This window comes from Mustela lutreola, chromosome 4, assembly GCF_030435805.1.
Source record: "Mustela lutreola isolate mMusLut2 chromosome 4, mMusLut2.pri, whole genome shotgun sequence".
Taxonomy (NCBI): domain Eukaryota; kingdom Metazoa; phylum Chordata; class Mammalia; order Carnivora; family Mustelidae; genus Mustela; species Mustela lutreola.
In genome coordinates, this window is record NC_081293.1 from 61,964,499 (window position 1) to 61,983,434 (window position 18,936).

The 18,936-nt window shown below is 38.7% G+C and overlaps 1 protein-coding gene across 2 annotated transcripts in view; it reads right to left on the reverse strand.

The window, feature by feature from the left end:
* Nucleotides 1–398: 398 nt before the first annotated feature.
* Nucleotides 399–18,936, reverse strand: part of REEP3 (receptor accessory protein 3) — a 96,374-nt gene continuing 77,836 nt past the window's right edge. Inside the window, exons 6-8 of one of the 2 annotated variants that reach the window (XM_059170138.1) lie at nucleotides 13,682–13,829; nucleotides 4,548–4,702; nucleotides 399–3,856 (exon numbers count right to left, since the gene is read on the reverse strand). In XM_059170138.1, coding sequence (XP_059026121.1) covers nucleotides 3,800–3,856; nucleotides 4,548–4,702; nucleotides 13,682–13,829 — 360 coding nt within the window. In that variant the 3' untranslated portion in view covers nucleotides 399–3,799. The remainder of the gene's footprint in view (nucleotides 3,857–4,547; nucleotides 4,703–13,681; nucleotides 13,830–18,936) is intronic. The other variant, XM_059170139.1, reaches the window with a different exon arrangement.

The following is an 18,936-nucleotide window of genomic DNA, read 5'->3' on the forward strand; positions in this document are numbered from 1 at the left end:
TGTGAGGCAGACAGACGTCTGACTTTAAAACAGATGGAACCCCAGAACATTTCCAGGATACATAAATCTGAATTTTGTGTTATATTTTATGTCTTAAACAGCTAACCAATACAAATTGATGGCTAGGGTTTCTGTATTAATTTTTTTTTTTTTTTGTATCTTCCCATTCCAACAACCAAATTTAACAATTCAGTGTTTCTTTTGTAATTCTATGACCATTCCAGAATGTATATGATTTTTTTAATGATTTGCTCTGTGATTTAGAATCTTAAGCATGTGCAGGTTATCTATTACGTAACATGTAATATGTACATAATATTAGATACATAGTCCCTGATAAATAACAAAAATTTATGGAACCCAACATAGGTACTCTGACACACACAAAACCATACAAGTTGTCACTAATAAAATGAGTTTATTTTATATTAAAGTTTTCAAAAAACACATTTGTAAAATTATCCCCATACTAGGCCTGAAGAGAGCCTTTACAAAGAGTTTAAAAAATTATAAAACTGCTTTCTTTTAACTATGAAAGTACACAGATTTAAGAGGTATTAGGAGAAAATGTTAATTCATGTTCAATTTTTAAAAAGTTAATATACAACAAATCTGTAGGATACTACTAGAAGATTAAATCTTAACCATTTAGAAGAAAAAGTTGTATTTTTCTTTCAGAAAGTTTTACTCTTAAATGATATTTACTAAGAAATATACACTGCATATCATAGAAACAATGATCTCAAAATTGCTTAATTGCTTTGGAAATGAATCAGCCTATAGGAACATGCAGCGAATTGCTTGTCAATACATATTAACTCCTTAATTTTAGTGACATATTAACTTCTTAATTTTAGTGACAAAAGAAAATCAAAATGAAAATTCAGTTCACTCCAATTAAACAAACAAATTACTGATATTTAATAGAAGATAGCTTTGGATTATTTTTAACAACATAAAAGTTCAAGTATTACAGAAGCTCAAACTATGTTATTTCAAAAAAGGAAATGAAAGAAGACATATTTATCTAACCACTGTTTTACAGAAATTTGGAATATTTACATATTTTATAACACTGTAGGAATCTTTGGTGGTGACATATGGATTCAATTCCCTGAAAACACTTTAATAATTTTGTTCCATTGATCTGTGTAGTCAAGTATTTATAATCAGTAATGCTGGCAGTTACCACTTTCTAGCCAAATCCACATACATATAGTGAATTGTGTGGAGGGAATCTTGTGTGGGACCTAAATGGGTTTACATAATTAATTACTTACCAATGACACGTACTTCTGGCTTGTTTTTTATCCCAGAAAAAAACACGGTAAACGAAAGAACAGATCAACTGTCACTTCCAAACAAACTCGGGATATAGTTAATATTAATGCACAAGTTGAATGAATATATAATAAGATAAAACACCGGGTACAATTTTTGCATAAATTTTAACAGCTACCACAATAGCGCCTTATATAGGCTTGTGCAGCATCTGATGCCCCTTCACCAAACGGTGGTGGTGGGGAAACAAGGCACTATGGTCGAGAGAGAAATTTACCTCTTTTAAAAGCAGTGGACTCAAGCAGAGAACCAAAAATGACCTGTTCCACTTTAAAAGAGACAAAGGTTTATAAGCTTCTCATAATAAGTTCCAAGGAAAGGGCATGCTAAAACACACACAAGAGAAAAGCAGCAAAATTTCAGAAATGTAAAAAAAAGGAGAAAGGAAATGATGGAATAGCAAAGTGACATCCACTGCGTCTAAGGCTATAATAGGAACAGATCAGAGGAGGCACTGTGCGAGGAGATGTGCTGAAAAAGGACATGCATTACCCCTTTGCGACCGGTAGTGTCTTGTTTGTAGAAGTGTAGAGGGATAAATAATGTCTCTAATTTGGAACAGTACTTATGAATTTAGTTTAATTAAGGAATAGGTTTAATACTCAGATCTGACTTAGAAAAGATAAAATGGAGCAGAGCAGCCCACACAGGTAATGTTTTCATGTAGAGTCACTTACATGACCGTGTCAGGCTACTTGACATGACACTGCCTTTGGGCAGGAAAGACAAACACGGTGTAGCATTTGTATTAAGTCTGGTACTAGGCAATGTATGTAAAACTCTCTTCCAAGAGTTTATAATCCGAATTCCTAGCAATTTTGAACACAAATTAGAGAATTTTTCTAGAAACCCAAAGGCTACAAATTAGTCAAGGTAAAGCAGATGAAGATATTCATAGAATTAAACTTTTGGAGAAAAGAAGTTGAGCGAATTTTTTCTTGATGTTATATATCAAGAATGTGAGATAGTCCAGAAAATGTTTTAAGACTTGTATCAAGAGCAGTGTATTAATTAAACTAACGTACTCCTAAATAAACATTCTGTTCTCTGCCAACACTCTGAGGAGGCCCTGAATATACATTGCCAGCTGGTTTCACTTCTTAAAAAGGTAGAAAAGTAAAAGATCTCACAAATCTCACTCATTGGTTTTTTCTTTTTGACAAACAGAACAGTCAAATCAATTACCTGAATTAACTGTATGAATCTGACTACTGATCACTAAAACCACCACCAGAAATAGAGACTTCATAATGCATACTTTATCAATTCCACCTAAAAAAGCCTCTGTGTTCCGTAATTCAAAATCTCATGGATTAAAAAACATTTTTCTAATATCTATTCTAGTAGCTTCTAGTACGTAAGATTAACATCTGTATTTTGCATTGGCACCTATCTTCAGGAAATGAACTCAGCCAGGAGATGGGAGATTTAAGTGATGCTAGTCAATACAGATTTATGAATCAGCAGCACATATCAGTGCTAGGCATGTGAGTGGACCAACTGCTGGATACCTTCAGGACCCTGTTTAACAAAAACTATTTTTAAATGCTGAAAATGTAACCAGTGTTAACAAGAACATGCTGAGTTCAACTATGATGTATGGAAAACTGGCTGATGTTTAAAACAGTTTCTTACCTACAGAGGATTAGATAGTTAAAAATAGTTCAAGTTAACAATGAGCTGTATTTTCATATTATTAGAATCTAATGAACTTAAATGAAACCCACAGGGAAAGAGATGACAAAATTCAAGGCATAGATGTGACATGTCGGGATGTGACAAATAAAAATAAAGACAGTGTCAATAAAACTTAAACATACAGTTGCAAATAAGTAAACAATTTTCAAGTGTGCAAAACTATTTAGGAATAAAAGTGCTATGTGGAAACCTGGCTTTCAAATATTTGTTTCGAAAACTTTCAGTCAATGGTGGAAAAACCAGAAAGTATTAAAAAGTAAAAATTTAAAGAATACACAAAACACGTTGTATCTTACATTATGCCCTTGTCCTATCACTGCTGGATCAGAGGCCTATTTAATTGCTATCCTCATGTAATAGACAGAATATAAACGGAGGTAAACACAAATACAATAGCACAAAGGCTGATGTATCTTAAACCATAAAAGGACTCTTTTCAAGTATTCTGTGGGCTTGTGTTTCATCTTAACATCCCAGGCACTCAGTGTTGTTGAGGACTTTGAAAACAGATAACACAATTTTCTATTACTTCTGAGATATATATACATACACATAAATAAGCTTTGCATAACTACCTTTAGTAGTCAGGACATGGAAGTAATGGTGAAAGAAATAAAAGCTATTTAAATTGATGAAAATAAACCCTATCACCACCACAATTTAAAGTATTATTTTAATGTGTAAATCCTGAATGAATAACGTTAGCAAAAAATTCAATGTATTAGTGTAACTTGTCTTGGGATTCTTTAAGTGCAGATGACTAAAAATACACCTGTGGTCTCTTCTTCACTCTGTATTTTAGGGATCCATATCGCACCTGAAGAGAGAAATGTGTCGTGATTACAAATCAGATGATGACTTTCGAACTTTGGGAGAACTGAACAGATCAGGATCATAGTAATAATTGTTTAACTTTTCTAATAGGTAGAATCTGTTATCCTAGAAGTGTGCCTCTATACTCAGAAGACCTCGCTGCTGATGTCCTCAAAAATGGAGGGGACACTACGTTGCGTAGACGCTGTAGGCTATCACCAATGATAACCAATACAAACATTAACTGTAGTTAGTTCTGCTTTGCCTGGTCTGCCAATGGTTCACAATGATCAGAGGCCACAGACTGGATTCCTCCTCCACTTTCTGGACACAAAGACAATGTATTATTATGGATAAACTTCTAGCCCATCCCCATGCGCGGTTGGTTCAAAGCAGAAGTAGGTAGCTATTTTTGTTAGCTGCTCTCTTCACCTGTGTGTAAGGCTGGCATGACCACCGCAGGACTCGCTCTGTGAGAATACCATTTTCTACTCACAGGGGAAGCAGGGATTGAGCATTTTGTAAATTTCCGGAGATCCTAATGTATCCCATCTGACGAGAGAATTTTCAGTGTAACTGCCGATCTCCCCCTCTGTCCTTCCTTTATGGATCCTGAGTGTATCCTGTATGTATCCTGAGTGATAACGCAACAGGGAAAGCCTTTAAAAGGAACCATTAGGAAGACAGCTCTGTACCTGACTAACCTCTTTGCGGCCCTTTACGGTTTTCACAGATTTCATGCTTTGCGATCTTCGAAGCCCTTTGTGCGTTAACATCTCATCATCTGAATACGGCCGCTCCGCTTCTTCATCGGTTTTCTCATCTCCGTCCTTCAGTGGAATTCCATAACCTAAACGAGCGTCAAAACCAGCATGTTTTGAGAGGACCGCGCTCCGTCCGTCCATCCGTCCGAGTGCACGTCTTTGCCTGGTTTGTAGTCGCCCCCTCACTCCCCTCCCTTTCTCATCTGGAAAGTGCTCCCTGCCCCGTATCCTCAGTCTCTGCCCTGCGCACTATTCTAGATGAAGCTGATACAAGTTTCCCCCGACCATTCCCATTTTTACTATGCGCTTTTCAGAACAACTCAAAATAATTTAGTTTTGAGTAGGTTAACACCTTGTTCGAAACTCAGAGGGTATAAGCAGGTATATGCTGAGACAGATCTCTTTATGAGCTCTAGACAATCTAAGCAATCTTGTGTTTTACCGAGTTTGTCATTTGTGCCTTTGACTTTCATGAGAAATGAAGGCCTCCTGCCTACCAAGTGACAAAACTTTCGTGGAGATTGTGAATGGGAGGGTAAATGTAAGGAGACAAATAATACCCCAAGGGGCTGGAACCTGGGGCGAGATGTTCACTGGGGGCTGGTGATGGAGATGTTAAACCAACACTGTTGCCGCTGCTGAGATACAACCCAGCTGGACAGGCTACAGTAACTGGAATCACCATGGGCTGTGATGACAGATGTTAGTCAAAGCAAACAGCCAGCCTCGGGAAGGTCAGCATGAAGCTGTGCGGGCATGCTAACAGGCTGCTCTGCATCGCTCAGAAGACTGAACATTGGCCAATCCGCAAACATCCAAGTAGTCAGGCTGGTTATTGTCAGGAAGTCTGACAGCATTCCCGTGCTGGGATTCAGAGATCTGAAGCCTCGGTTCTCAAGCTCAGTAGAGTTTATTAGTATAGACTGATTAGCACACATGCGGAGTCATCTGGAGCACTTGCTAATACAAAGACTGCTGGGAGGAGGGTGGGGCTGAGGATCTCTGTCTTCCACAAGCCCCCAGGTGACGCTGATGCCACTCAGGGCCTGCATTTTTGAGAGCCACCGCCTGGATGGAGCAATACAGGGGCCCAAATCTATAGCAAGCAGAGTGGTAGCAAGATACACATCAGTCAGAAAGACAAGGGGGAGGTTAGGTTACAAGGCCCCATTAACTTTCAAATTCTCCTTCACTAAGGATAAGGCACATGAATATCTAAACCCTCAGGTGAAGGAAAAAAGGAGTTTTCCCAGGTTCAGGAGGGGCCAAGGGATGGACTCCTTGCACGTGAAGAGAAGACATAGTAAACGTTTATTAATCGGCTCTCCCAGGCCACGAATAACTTCAGACTCATGAAATAAACCATGAAGAGTTGTGAATAAGCTTCTTAGTCTCATAATAAGATACACACCTTTAATTGTACATTATACAAGTATAATTTTATGCCGCCAGACTTCTGGGCTAAAAATTAGGAAGGATTCGGGAGTAGAATCAGTCATAATTTAGGCCAAGATCTTTTGTTCTCCTGACTCAGTCCAGGGAATTGTGTTCTAGGTATAAGGGAGAGCACCTGCTGGGGGCCATGGTGGGGTGTGGGGTGGGGGGCAGCTGTTTGCTGTTAAGGTTAGCGTGGCCCTGGGAGGGACTGAGTCAGTGGTCCAGGCAGGAAGCTCATAATACAGTATTACCTGGGGAAAAAATGTACATACAGAAACAGGAAAAACAACAATGAAACCATTAGAGCTCCTGAGAGTGGGCTTTTAGGTGATGTAAAATTTTTTTAGTATTATTTTTATAATTGGAGAAAATAAGACAGAAAATTGTTTTTAGGTTGCCATTTCTAGATTCTTCTCTATTGCTATTGCTTCCACAATATTCCTGATCCCAGTAAAACTAAGGTAAAATACAGAATGAGGAATCAAGGAAAGAGAAAGGAAGCAACTGTGACCAGAAAGTTCTCTAAGGTCACAGATGAAGCATAAGACTATAGATCAACGAACATGACCCTTGTTATTTTGCCCCTCACTTTATGAATATGATTAGGAATTGGACCTTCATTCAAAAGAAGATTATACATACAGCTTATCCTTTCTTTGTTTCCTAATTTCAGGTAACAAATCTTGTTAGCTCCCTAATTATGGTTTCAGAGAAATTGATGGATTGATTCGCTGTTCCACAAATATTAAAAAAAAATTCTAGGGCAGTGCGCTAAATTATTGGGAAACAATGACTGAAAAGACACAACTGTCATTTTTTACCCAAAGAAACTTACAGTCCAATAGGGGAACCAGACTTGAATGGGCATTATTGCAACAGATGCTGTAAATCCAAGATAAGGATGAGGTACTATGCGAGCCCACAGTGAGATAATCAACTCAGCCTCGGGGGCATTCGGGGAGAGAGAGGACTTCTTGTAGGAGGTGGTGGCTAACCTCTGAAGGCTCATGATTCTGTACAACTAGCACATGATGGAATGGGAGAACAAGGCAGGGGAGCTACTGAGTTTGGACCTCATCAGAGAGCAAATATGGAGGGCCACTGAAGCATTTCAAGCAGAAGGATAACATGATGACATCTGGGGTCTTTCAAAGATTCTTTTTTTTTTTTTTTTTTAAAGATTTTATTTATTTATTTGACAGACAGAGATTACAAGTAGGCAGAGAGGCAGTCAGAGAGAGGAGGAAACAGGCTCCCTGCTGAGCAGAGAGTCCGATGTGGGGCTCGATCCCAGGACCCTGGGATCTGACCAGAGCCGAAGGCAGAGGCTTTAATCCACTGAGCCACCCAGGCGCCCCATCAAAGAATCTTTTTACACTTTGGGGAATGAATCAGAAGTAGATGAAAGCTGGAAGCAGGGAGGTTACTGCAGTATGGCAGTAACCATACTGCAGTATGGTTACTCAGTATGGCAGGTCAGAAATGACGGGGTCCAAGGAGCAAAGAAAGAGACAGTAGCCAAACTGGGGCTCTATTAGAAGATGGAATTGACAAGTTTAACTTGGCAATTTACTCAACCAAACCGTGCATCAAAAAGAGAGGGGTCAAGTCAAATACCTCACTAAAATGTGCATCTTCTATTCCACTTACAAACCTGGAAATGAGTATGAATGAACACTCTGCTGTGAGTGCTGGAAATGTTAATCAAAGTTGTCCAAGCATTTAGAAGTGTTGGGAGCAGCGGGGAGAGGCGAGACTATGAGGGAAGTCCAGAACTGGGTGCCATCCCACAGCAGGGATTCAGCGGGGCGGCGGAGTGCTTGATGGGACTGACAAGCCGGGGCAAAGTGAGGCTGCTGGTGCCATTCAAAGTGTTTCTGATGATCACTGATCTACACTGGACAGGGTCCTCATGCGCAAGAGTAGTGACCAGGGACCCAAGGCTGTATGACCCTGGGCTCTGTCTCCACTTTAGGAAACTAAACTGGTATTTCCACAGCTCCATCTGAGAGCTGGTATATTTTAAGATTCTTCCCCTTACGGTAATAATAAAAGCCAACATTAATCCAGTACTTAGCAATCCACTGCTTTAAGCGGGTTCTGCATATTAACCTAAGTGCAAAAATCACAAAAAGTTTGACCCGGAAGAAGACCTATGTTAGAAGACGGGCGTACTTGACCACATTTTAGCGGTGAGACCCAGGCCTCTCCAGGCCTTTGCTTTCTTGTACGGTAAGGAGGTGAAACAGATGAGAGCTGATGAATGTCAACTCTGACCCAATTGAGCTATCAGGAGCATTATGTTGAGGGGGCCTGTGAGCCAGAGTGGGAAAGTACCAAAGAAAGTCCCCAAGTCCTTCAGCAACGGCTGCCACCGTGGGCACTAGAGCAGGGAGCAGGCAAGATACCTGTTTGCCATCTTTGACTAAAGCAGTGCTAAAGTTGTTACCTACTCAAATTACTGAATTCCTAGTTCCAGCCCAAGTGTACCACAAAGTGTAGCCCTTTTATAAGTGAGAAAGAGAACCTTGGACACCTCATTTCTGTCACTGACTATGTAGTTATTAGCCCCTGACAGGTATTTTAATCTCCTTCTGCCTCAGTTTAATTAACTAAAAAAAATGGGGCACCTGGGTGGCTCAGTTGGTTGAACGTCTGCCTTTTGCTCAGGCCATGATCCTGGGGTCCTGGAATCAAGCCCCATGTCAGGCTCAGCAGGGAGCCTGCTTCTCCCTCTGCTACTCCCCCTGTTTGTGCTCTCTTGCTCATACTCTCTCAAGTAAATGATTAGAATCTTTAAAAAACTATTTAAAAAATAAAGATTAGGGGCATCTGGATGGCTCAGCTGGTTAAGCGTCTATCCGCCTTCTGCTCAGATCATGATCCCAGGGTCCTGGGATAGAGCCCCACATAGGGGGAGTGGGGTTTGTTTGGTCAGTGGGGAGTCTGCTTCTACCTCTGCCCCTGCTGGTGCTCTGTAAAATGAATAAAATCTTTAAAAAAATAAAAATAAATAAATAAAGATGAAATACTTAAACTGTGTAGTCATCTTAAGGAGTAAATAAATATGTAAAGCACCTAAAGCAAAACAAAAAATATGTGTTTTATTTCTTTATTTACTGCTATTGAAACTGAATATTGGGCTGTTTTTAACTGATACGGATGCAGCAGTATCTTTGCAGATAAAATATTCCCACTTATTACAATGTGATCTTCTTTCAGGGAATGTGAACACCATGTTCAAGGTGTCCATTTTCTTACAAAGAAGCATTTGTGCTGTAGTGACAACATGCAAACTTAAATCACCATCAAAGTAGGACTTCTCTTGACCACTTAACCTCAAACCACTCAGAGCTGGCCACTATGAGTTTTCAAATTGGACTCAAATTTCCAGATATTTGAGTTTGCTTGTGGGAACAAGCAGAGCATCTGAGGTAAATGTACTGATCACATGAACCAGTACACAGACTTTGTAATGTAGATGCAATTACACCCTGAAAAAATTACTATTTTTTTCTTGAGGAATTCTGGAAGTAAATGAATAAAAAAATAATTCATGACATTAAAAAAAAAAAAAAGAGTATCAGGGCGCCTGGGTGGTTCAGTTGGTGAAATGTCTGCTTTCAGCTCAGGTCATGATCCTGGGGTCCTGGGATCGAGCCTCATGTCAGGCTCCCTGCTCACCAAGGAATCTGCTTCTCTCTCTCTCTGCCTTTCTGCTTGCTCAGGTGCTGTCTCTCTCTCTCAAATAAATAGATAAAATCTTTTTAAAAAATGAGTATCTTAAATATTTTTCAAAAGGAAGAGTACTGTTCTTTCTCGTTTTAAAAATAGGTTGATTTAAAAAAAAAAATCACTGAAGTCCCATACTCAGAACTGAACACTGTTGATATTTCAGCAATACCCTTCCAAACTCTTTCCTATGCATACACATTTGAAAAGTAATTCCAATTTATTAATGCATTTCATCTATGTATTGTATCTCTACAGCACTTTGTTTTATTGCTATTATTTATTTCCCCACGATCTGGATGTTTTCATGTCAGCAAGTATGGACTGAATGTATGAATTTTCATGGCTAATAAACCACACTTCTGCTTAACCATTCTTTTTTTTAGGTATTTGGTTTGTTCCAGTATTTTGTTACTATAAACAATGAGATGGACATTCTTAGACACACAACTTTGAACACTTGTTTGATTGTTTCTTTATGACGTAAGTCCTAGAAGTTTCTTGCTGAGTTAAAGGGAATAAATTTTGATAGTTATTGCCAGATTGTCATCAAAAAGGATCATTCCACTTAAGCCTCATAAAAAGTGTTTGAGAGTGTTTGTTTCCCAACATGCTTGCTGTGGTGATTTAAAAACATGACCATAAATTCTGACACTTTTCTCCTCTTCCCTTAGATTTTTTGGGTATTTTTTTAAGGTTATCTCCACGTCCAACATGGGGCTTGAACTCACGATCCCAAGATCAAGAGTCGAGTCCCACGCTCCTGAGCCAGCCAGGTGCCCCTCCTCTTCCCTAGATCTCCAGGATGTGTGTATGTACTTAACTCATAGAACTGCCCTTAAGCAGAAGTGCTGCTGCCTGATTCCTGCCACTTCTCTTGGAAGATGGGCTCTGGGAGCTTTTAGCTGCCAGGTAGGAAGTGCCAAAACTCAGAGAGCATGTAAAGAAATGTAAAGAAGGAGAGGCGAGAGAGGCCCCACCTGTTTGAGCCATCCGCTGTGACTCTTCCCAGCTATCACATCAGATGTGTGGGTGACGAAGCCTTTGCCATTATAACTCTAGCGCTAGGTGCTGTTCCCTGTGCCTGCAGTAAGAGCAGGAACTGCCTCCCTGAGCCCAGTCGTCCCCAGATTCAGGAGCAAAATAAATGACTGTGACTTTTTTTAAAGGCCATTGTTTGTAGTTCGTTACACAGAAATAGAGAACTAGAATAGTTACCAACCCAGAACACTGCTAATTAAGAAAATCTTTTTGCCAATCTGGTGAGCAAAAATTACTATTATTACCATTTTAATTTACTGTTTCTTTGACTGTGAGGCTGAGTATCTTTTTCATGTAGTAATTGGTCAGCTGTATTCTTTGGTAGAATTAACAATAATTGGCTTGTAAGAATTCTTTGCATGGTTAAAATCTGAGCCCTTTGCCTGTATCAGATGAGAATATTTCTTCTAGTTTGTTTTTTTATGGCATGGAATATTTTTCCCTTCTATGTTATACATTTTTTTAATATAGAGAACGAACTCTCAAGCTTTTCCTTTTATGTCTTCTGGTATTGATGCCATGCTTAAGAAGTCTGGCACATTAGGGTGCCTGGGTGACTCAGTCAGTTAAGCATCTGCCTTCAGCTCAGGTCGTGACCCCAGGGTACTGGGATGGAGCCCCGATTTAAGCTCCCCACTCAGTGGGAAGCCTGCTTCTCCCTCTCCCCCTCCTCCCTTCAAGAGCTCTCTGTCAAATAAATACATTAAAAAAAAAAAAAAGTCTGTCATATCCTAAGGGTATATAAATAGATACTCAGGAATGTCCCACTATATTATAGCTCAGTGGCTTACATTTAAGTCTTAATCTTTTAGGTATTTTGATGAAAGGCTTGAGGTAGAGGTGTAACTTCATTTCCTACCCCATCTCCTAAGTCTAGCAATTATTCTGACACCACTTATTTATCTGCCTTTCCCCCACCCACCTGAAAGGCCATCATCCCCATTCAATAAACTTCCACGTATATCTGGATTGTGTTTACACAGACGATCTATAATTATCTTCTCTTCAACTATTCCTGTCCTGGAACCTTACTACGTTTTAAAAATATTTTCGAGAGAGAACATTTTTGTTAAATTTCTTCCTTAGGGAAGAAAGAGCTCAGAATACATACCACTCTGTAGGAAGTTTGGAAGTTGGGCAAAGTAATGCATATTAAAATTTTAATTTAATAACTGGACAAGTCCCTTTTTTGTACTGCTACTACTTATTCATATCTCTCTAATCTTAAGTTATTTTAATTTCATGGCTTAAAATTTAACAGAAGAACTAAATAGGACCTTACTTTTTTTTAAATTAAATTGATTTATTTATTTTCAGCATAACAGTATTCATTATTTTTTCACCACACCCAGTGCTCCATGCCATCTGTGCCCTCTATAATACCCACCACCTGGTACCCCAACCTCCCACCCACCCCGCCACTTCAAACCCCTCAGATTGTTTTTCAGAGTCCATAGTCTCTCATGATTCACCTCCCCTTCCAATTTACCCCAACTCCCTTCTCCTCTCTAACACCCCTTGTCCTCCATGATATTTGCTATGCTCCACAAAGGGATCTTACTACCTTAAAATAGTTTTGTCACATCATTTTAAGTTTAATAGATGAATATCATAAAAAGAGCTATGGATTTTCGTATTTATTACCTTGTTTTCATTTAAATATTAGAATATCATTCTTAGCCAATTCTAAAGTATAATTATTAACAAACTGCTGGCAAAGGGCTCAGGTAACTGGTCCAAGTGAAGCAAAATATATACAGTAGATCCTAGAATCAAAATCAGTAATTTTTAAATGTATATTAAGAAAATGCCTATATTGGAAACTGCTTTTACATTGTTAATTTATTAAGGGTAACGGTTCAAAGTTCTATGGTTCTCATTCTTAAAGATAAATCAATGGCCAATGCTTAATTACTAGCAGTCACCTACCTTCTGAAGTCATCCACTCTAGAGAGAATTCAGAAGTAAATTCACTATTTTTCTCTATAGGATGGAACTGTTATTGTATTTCTCAAATTGAGTTCAATATAAAGGACGATTTTTAACCTCTCTCAAAATAAAACCACTTAAAAAAACAAAAACAAAAACACTGGATAGCCTTGTACCTTATGGACTTTAACAATATAGAAATAAGAAATGTCATTAAGATCTTAACTTTCAGCTGAGTCTTGAACTACAACTTTCTTACATTGTGGTAAAATGACTAAGGAGCGATGTCTTTTTATTTATGGGTATATTTCTAGGATAAGAATAATTTGTTGAAGTTTTAGAACATATTGACTCTGCCATGCTCCTAATTTATATCAGAAATACCTACAAGTCAGTTCTTGAACAAGAATATGTCATTTCAGTATCTTCCCCACTGCAGTAATCCTATTTACAAACTGAGTCACCCTCTGTCACCCACTTCAAGCTTTTTATCTTGTGAGTCAATATCCTTATTTGTTCACGGCATTTACAGTAAAGAGTGTTTAACTATACAACCCCTTAGATGTCGCTACACAGTTTGAATTGAAAGACGGCTGATCACAGGTCTGAACTGGTGCCGGTGGTGGGGAGGTAGGAGCCGTCACACAGAGGGCATCTAAAAACTCATGGAGGCCCAAGAGGCTACTGTTCCTTTCTTAGTTGGATAATCTTTAGAGTCAACAAAAGGCAAGCCCCAACTTCATTCAGAGAAAATTGAGAGAAAGAGAACTCCAGTTAAGGGTAAATTCACAGACATCAGCGTGAATCGTGTCTACTCAAATTCAGAGAGTTACCATGTATTATTTTCGTACCCACCTGGACTCAAAATTCCAATTGCGCAAGGAAGAATACATCAAAACAAACAAAACAAAACAAACAAAGCGCACCTGCTGATTCACCGGAGACTGATTTACTTTTCTTTCTTGTTTCTTGTAGAGGCTGGAATGGTCTCTGTCCCACAGGCTCATCACCTTGGATAGCTGTTAGATCATGCATACTAAAACTTCGTAAACGTTCTGTTATTGCTCCTTGGCTCTATTTAACAGAGAAGTGATAGATCCGAGAAAAAAAAACAACAACACACACACTTTAAAATATTTCATAGGCTAACATTTAAGTTTCTCCCAACATTTTATCATGAGGCTGATTTTATTATGAAACTTTTAGAAAAGGTGAAAGAACAGCACAGTGAACAGCCCTAGATTGTTTCTAGTTTGCTGTATTTTCTTCACCACGCATCTACCATCTATCCATCCATCAACCCATTTTTAAAATGCATTTCAAAGTAAGTTCTGGACATTGCATTCCCAAACATTTTAGCTTCATAATGTTTTAAATGTTAAAAAAAAAAAAAAAAAGTATGATGAGCTTACCCTTCTGAGTAGACAGCAACCATTATTTTGCTCTCTCCTAAAACTGGCCCTTGGGGACTTATGATTTACAAGTTTTTAAAGTAAAAGACATACTGTTTAACTTTTTCTTTTTAGATTTTATTTATTTATTTTATTTGAGAGAGAAAGTGCATGGGGGGGGGGACAAAAAGAGAGAGAGGGGGAAAGAATCTCAAGCAGACTTCCTGCTGAGGGCAGAGCTGGTTACAAGCCCGAGATCGAGATCGTAACCTGAGCCAAACCAAGAACTGGTAGGTTAATGGACTGACCCACCCAGGCAACCCAAAGACATATTCTTTTAAAGATAAGCTAAGTCAGGAGTGGTAATGACTCTACTTAGTATAAGGTTTAAAAAAAAAAATTAAAAGCCAAAGAATATTGGATACAAAAATGATATCTAGTTAATGAATTTACTATCTGGCAAGGCATATCTACTACTATGCAATTTGACTTTAAGTCGTTTTACTTATTTCTTCATTTAAAAGATTTTATTTATTTATTTGAGAGAGAGAGAATAAACGGGGGAAGGGTAGAGGAAAAGGGAGAAGCAGTCCTAGTGAGCGTGGGCCCGGATGCGGCCAATCCTAGGACCTGGAGATCATGACCTGATGGAAGTCAGATGCTTAACTGACTGAGCCACCCAGGTGCCCCTCAGTTTAAGTCATTTGAAAGCCTTAACAATATGATAGACACTGGGCACATGTGGGTATTTAAATTTAAATTAACTAAAATTAAAAATTTAGTTCCTCAAGTACATATTCCAAATGCTCAATAGCCACATGTGGCTAGTGGCTGCTGTACTGGACAGCACAAACAGAGAGAACATCTCCATCACTGCAGAAAATTCAATAATTTTTATCACTGCCCAAGGGACATTTCTGAACTTCACAGACCTAACTGCATTTCTTTCCAAAATATAAAGGGAAAAAAATAATTTCTAAATTTACCCACTTAAAAAATTTGCATAGCATACAGATGACTCATTTCTTATTTATAGCAGTTTTAAAAATATTCCTCTAAAGGTTTTTTTACTCTTATTATTTCTTCTCACATGTGTGAATTTATGATTGCCTCTACTTAGGACTATACTGCAGAAACACTCATCCCTAATGGTGCCTCTCTCAATTTCTAGATTTCAAAGCCTGAGGCACTATGAACATTTGGACCTTACAGTATTTTATGCTGAAAAAAGATCTTGATTCAGCTACTCTGAGGTAGTGATATCATATTATGTCAAAACCAAATGACATTTCTATATCCATTTAGGCTCTGTATTTGTACATTTTTAGATTGTGAAAATAAATTGTTAAATTAAAGGGTCTATAGTCTCAATAAAAATAATTGGGTTCCACATGTCTTTAAACATTCTTGTAATGGTTTAATCCATTATACTTTCTTCCTCTTTATCAGATATCATTTTAAAGATATAGAGGACAGAAGACATAAGAGATGCATGAGAAGGAAGTGACCAGTGCATGTCTGAAACAGACCTTGTTTTCTCAAAACGGTCAACATTTCTTTTTTCCCACCTTGGTATTTCTGTGCCCTACTCCCAGCAATTCTTGACTTTTCACCTACTGCCAAATGATGACAACTGGCATACACATCTGTAGGGCCTGCTACCTGACTCAAGAGCCATTTCCAAGGTGGGCTGTGACTGCCAAACCCTCCCACTTACGAAGGAACATCTTAGAATGCAAATAAGTCAAATGGCCACTGAATCAGGTAGGCCAGCACTGATTCATCTACAAACTTTGGTTTCTTTAAGGAGTATGATCCACGAATTATTTAGAGCATACCTCACAAATGAACTCACACATTCTTGTCAGTTCTAGTGTTCTGCTGTGCAAATCCTGTCTCCAGAGGAGGAATTTCAGAAACCAAAGGAGAGTGACTAATTTTAGGCTTCTTCCATTCTCCTGGTGGACTGACTGGTATGTCACTGATAGTGAGCATATTATAAGTAAACTAAATGTTCTTCTGCTGCTGCTTCTTTTTCATTGCTCTCGACTGCTCAAGAGTTCTCCGCAGACATTGGACTGCAGAAGCAGAGGTTGGGCAGTGAACTGCAGGTATGGTCCTGGGTTCACATGGGAAGACCACACCATCCACCAGGGGTTTACTTCAGGCTGATTAAAAGTGAACAGTGACCAACCCTGAGGTATCTAGATTTTAAAAGAGCTCTTGAGTAACCAACCCTATAGCCCCAAGTATTACCAATATGCTCAAGGCTTCAAGGAAGGCCAAGTACTGTAAGGAAAAGCAAAAGGGGGCTGTGTACACTCTTTGAGGATTCCCAACATTTTCAACAGCCAGTACCGCCTCAGAAAATCGGGTTTTCCACTGTGTATTTTCTTATGGGCCCAGAATAGAATGAATGTGGGAAGAGAGAATTAATGCAGTATTGTGAACTTCAAAAACATTACATAAATCCCAAGTCTGTAACCACTTTAAAGTGACCAATGTGACCACTTTAAAGAAGTGTAATTATAAAATAATCAGGCTTAAAGGCAGACCTATTCCCTCCAATTTTTATATCTTCAGCACAAAAAGCCCATTAACCAAGAAATTATGTTTAAAATAAAATGTTAAGTGGAAACCTTCCCCTTGACCTCAGAATTCTAAATCACATCCACAATACGGCTGCAAATATGTAGTATGGCTTAAGCAGACAGGGAAAATATGCAAAAATGAAAACAGTATGATATTGAGGCAGACGGGATGGGTGATTTTATTCTTTTTCTCAGTAATTTTTTCAATATTACAAAATTAGAATTATAGATAGTATAGTGAAGTTTTTGTTTGTTTTTTAAGATTTAAATACTGTTTATTATAAACTGGATGGGATCCTGATTTCTTTTCATTTCCTCCAATGCCTGGCTACACGACAACTCTCCAAATGAACATTTTCTATTTTTACAGTGATGTTTTAACTGTAATGTTAACTGTAAGAATTTCTGATCTATTTCCTGCTCATTTCCCTTCTAACCAATCCCTTACTCCAATGATCAAAAGAAACACTGTTTCTCTATTTTGAGGGCACAAGTGGGGCATTATAGTTATTTGTCAGTAACAATGCTAAAATGTATGGAGGTTTTGTTTAAATTGATACTATTTTATTTATTTTCTTCCTATTTGGTTTAAATAACATTAAGCCAAAAGTATAAAACAATGCAGAAAGGTTCTAGTTTGAAGAAGAAAAGGCATGTGGAAACGGCACTTTTGGTCATTAGTGAATAAGGAGGAAGGGAGTTCCCATCTACAAGGTAAGTCGATATTCCAGATTTTAGATCCCATTCTCCATGGAATTATATGTACGCTGCTTATGCTAAAATTGATCCTAAAAATAGAAGAGAAAGCAACAGAAAGATTATGATGAGAACACAAGAATCAAAGTGATTAAGAACTATTTTGCAGAATATTTTACATTAAGACTGATCCTCACTAGCAGGAATGTCCTAAAAGCCTTCAGGTGACTCAAAGTTCTCAGGGTTTGAATTTGGATAGGCCCAGAACATCCATTTAAAATGTTCCATTTAAGGGGCACCTGGGTGGCTCAGTGGGTTAAAGCCTCTGCCTTCGGCTCAGGTCATGACCTCAGGGTCTTGGGATGGAGCCCCACATCCAGCTCTCTGCTCAGCAGGGGGCCTGTTTCCTCCTCCCTCTCTGCCTGCCTCTCTGCCTACTTGTGATCTCTGTATGTCAAATAGATAAATAAAAATTTTAAAAAAAGTTCCATTTAAAATGGGGACACTAGGGACATCTGGGTGGCTCAGTCATTAAGTTGCTGCCTTCAGCTCAGGTCATGATCTCAGGGTCCTGGGATTGGGCCTGCATGGGGCTCGCTCTCAGCAGGAAGCCTGCTTCTCCCTCTCCTACTCCCCCTGCTTGTGTTCCCTCTCCTGCTGTGTCTCTCTCTGTCAAATAAATAAATAAAATCTTTAAAAAAAAGTAAAATGAAATAAAATGGAAACACTTGTAGGAGCTGACTGGGTCGGACCTTGGCTTCAGAACATTCATGCTCTAGGAAGGATTCTTCAGCTGAGAAAAGGGGCCTTGTATGTAGGACTAATTGTAACTGTTAATCCTGAAGAATTCTGCCTTTGTTTAAATACTTCATATCCTGGTGAAACACTATGTTAAAATTATTATATTTTGTGTTAAATAAGGGGAATTTACCATGCTTATCAGCACCTTAGGACAAAACTTTCAACTGGAGCTCCTGGGTGGCTCTGAAGGTTAAGCGTCTGTCTTCTGTTCGGGTCATGATCTCAGAGTCCTGGGACTGAGCCCCAGGTGGAGCTCCCTGCTCAGGGGCAGTCGCAGTCTGCTTCTCCTTCTCCTCCCTGCTTGTGCTCTCTTGCTATCTTTTGTCTCTCTCTCTCTCTCTCAAATACATAAAATCTTTTAAAAACAAAAAACTTCCAACCTAGTCTCTTCATATTTTAAATTAAGAATTTAAAAACAGGGGTGTCTAGGTGGCTCAGTCTGTTAAGCCTCCAACTGCTGATTTTTGCTCAGGTCATGATCTCAGGGTTCTGGGATTTGGAGCCCCCAAGTCGGGCTCTGTGCTCAGTGGGGAGTCTACTTGAAAATTCCCCACTTCCATCCGCCTTACATGCTCTCTCTCTCTTAAATAAAAATAAATAATCTTTAAAAAAAAAAAAAAGGAATTTAAAAACATAATCAGTAGTCTTTGTAATGTTACACTCTCCTACAGAATAATTCTTACTATATTGTTCAATAATGAA